Source organism: Monopterus albus, unplaced genomic scaffold (assembly GCF_001952655.1).
Source record: "Monopterus albus unplaced genomic scaffold, M_albus_1.0 scaffold3114.1, whole genome shotgun sequence".
Lineage (NCBI taxonomy): Eukaryota > Metazoa > Chordata > Actinopteri > Synbranchiformes > Synbranchidae > Monopterus > Monopterus albus.
The window spans coordinates 1-1,252 of NW_018130985.1; the positions used below are offsets into that span (position 1 = coordinate 1).

General features: G+C 43.2%; 1 protein-coding gene across 1 annotated transcript; it reads right to left on the reverse strand.

Annotated features, from left to right (window-relative positions):
• Positions 1 to 241: 241 nt before the first annotated feature.
• Positions 242 to 1,249, reverse strand: LOC109954088 (galectin-3-binding protein A-like; the record flags this gene model as incomplete). The annotated part of the gene is made up of 1 exon (XM_020589507.1): positions 242 to 1,249. A coding segment is annotated over one exon (906 nt), but the record flags the coding sequence as incomplete, so codon positions are not given.
• Positions 1,250 to 1,252: the final 3 nt, after the last annotated feature.

The following is a 1,252-nucleotide window of genomic DNA, read 5'->3' on the forward strand; positions in this document are numbered from 1 at the left end:
TTAAAACTGAAAACAGTGATTTGTAAAACATACCACCCCAACTTTTTATGATTCTGGGTTTAGGCATTGTTAATGAAATGCTGATTCATCTTGTTAAATATTCTCAGTATCAGCTGGTCAGAGCCAATACAAAAACAACTCTACATGTGGTCAATTCAGAGTATGTTTCCCCTCTGTTTGGGTTCTCTGTTTACCAGAGTATCCTGCTCTAACTTCAGCTGCACAGAGAGGAAAGGCACACTAAGCAAAACAGAGTTTATTGATTTTATCAAGTCATATACAATCATATCCATTTACAGTATGTTGTTCCTCATTCATCCATATTCATGTTTGAAAACCACAGCTAGTTTGTGGAGTACTGAGGATGTACCACCACTTGGTAGGAGAACCGGTTTGAGTGGCATGTATAGACTTGCTCTGTGCCACTTGGAACAAATACAAGAGTCCCGTCATCAACTCCATTAAATTCATCAACATAGGACACATACCTGCCTTCACACATAACAACAAGCCTATTCCTGTAACGAATACGTTCCTCCATCTCACTGGGTAAATTATGGTTCTTTTCTTGAATCTTCAAACTGACAGCTGGCAAGGAAGGGCAAGAGACACTTTCACTTGAGCAGTCTTCATCACGGATATATACCCTGGTTTTCCAGCGCATCTTGTGAAAAATAAAGTAAGCGCTGTTATGAACAGGTGTTTGAAAATCAGATGTCAGACTACTGATGCTCTCGCCACGAAGCCTGTAGAACCCCAAATTCTTGTAGGCACTGATGTCCTGAGTGCTGAAGCTAAAGCTCCATGGACCTCCTGTGTAAATCCTGGATGTGTAGACATGTTGTTCTTCTGTCAGGTGACTGAGCAGCATCATGACAGGCAGGGCATTAAACTGAAAACCCTGCAACTTACTGGCATGGTACTGTGCGCCATCTAGTGTGTATAAGTCCTCAGCTGGTATCATTGGGAAATGAATGAGCTTGAGAAGGCTCTCAGGAATAGTAGTGTTTCCTTGAGCTGCCACCCATCTCTCCAGGCCTCTCAGGATGACGGTTTCATTACGCACCACAAGGTCTGACCGAGAAAGAAGAGCTTTGACCAGACCAAACTGAAGAATTGTCCAGGCTGGGGAACGGATCAGTGCCTCACAGTTCCACGCCAGGTAGCGAAGACAGATTTCCTGCAGTGCCTCATCACCTGTACGAATTGCATACTCATAGAAAAAGTTCTGATTCTGAAAAACGACATCCTC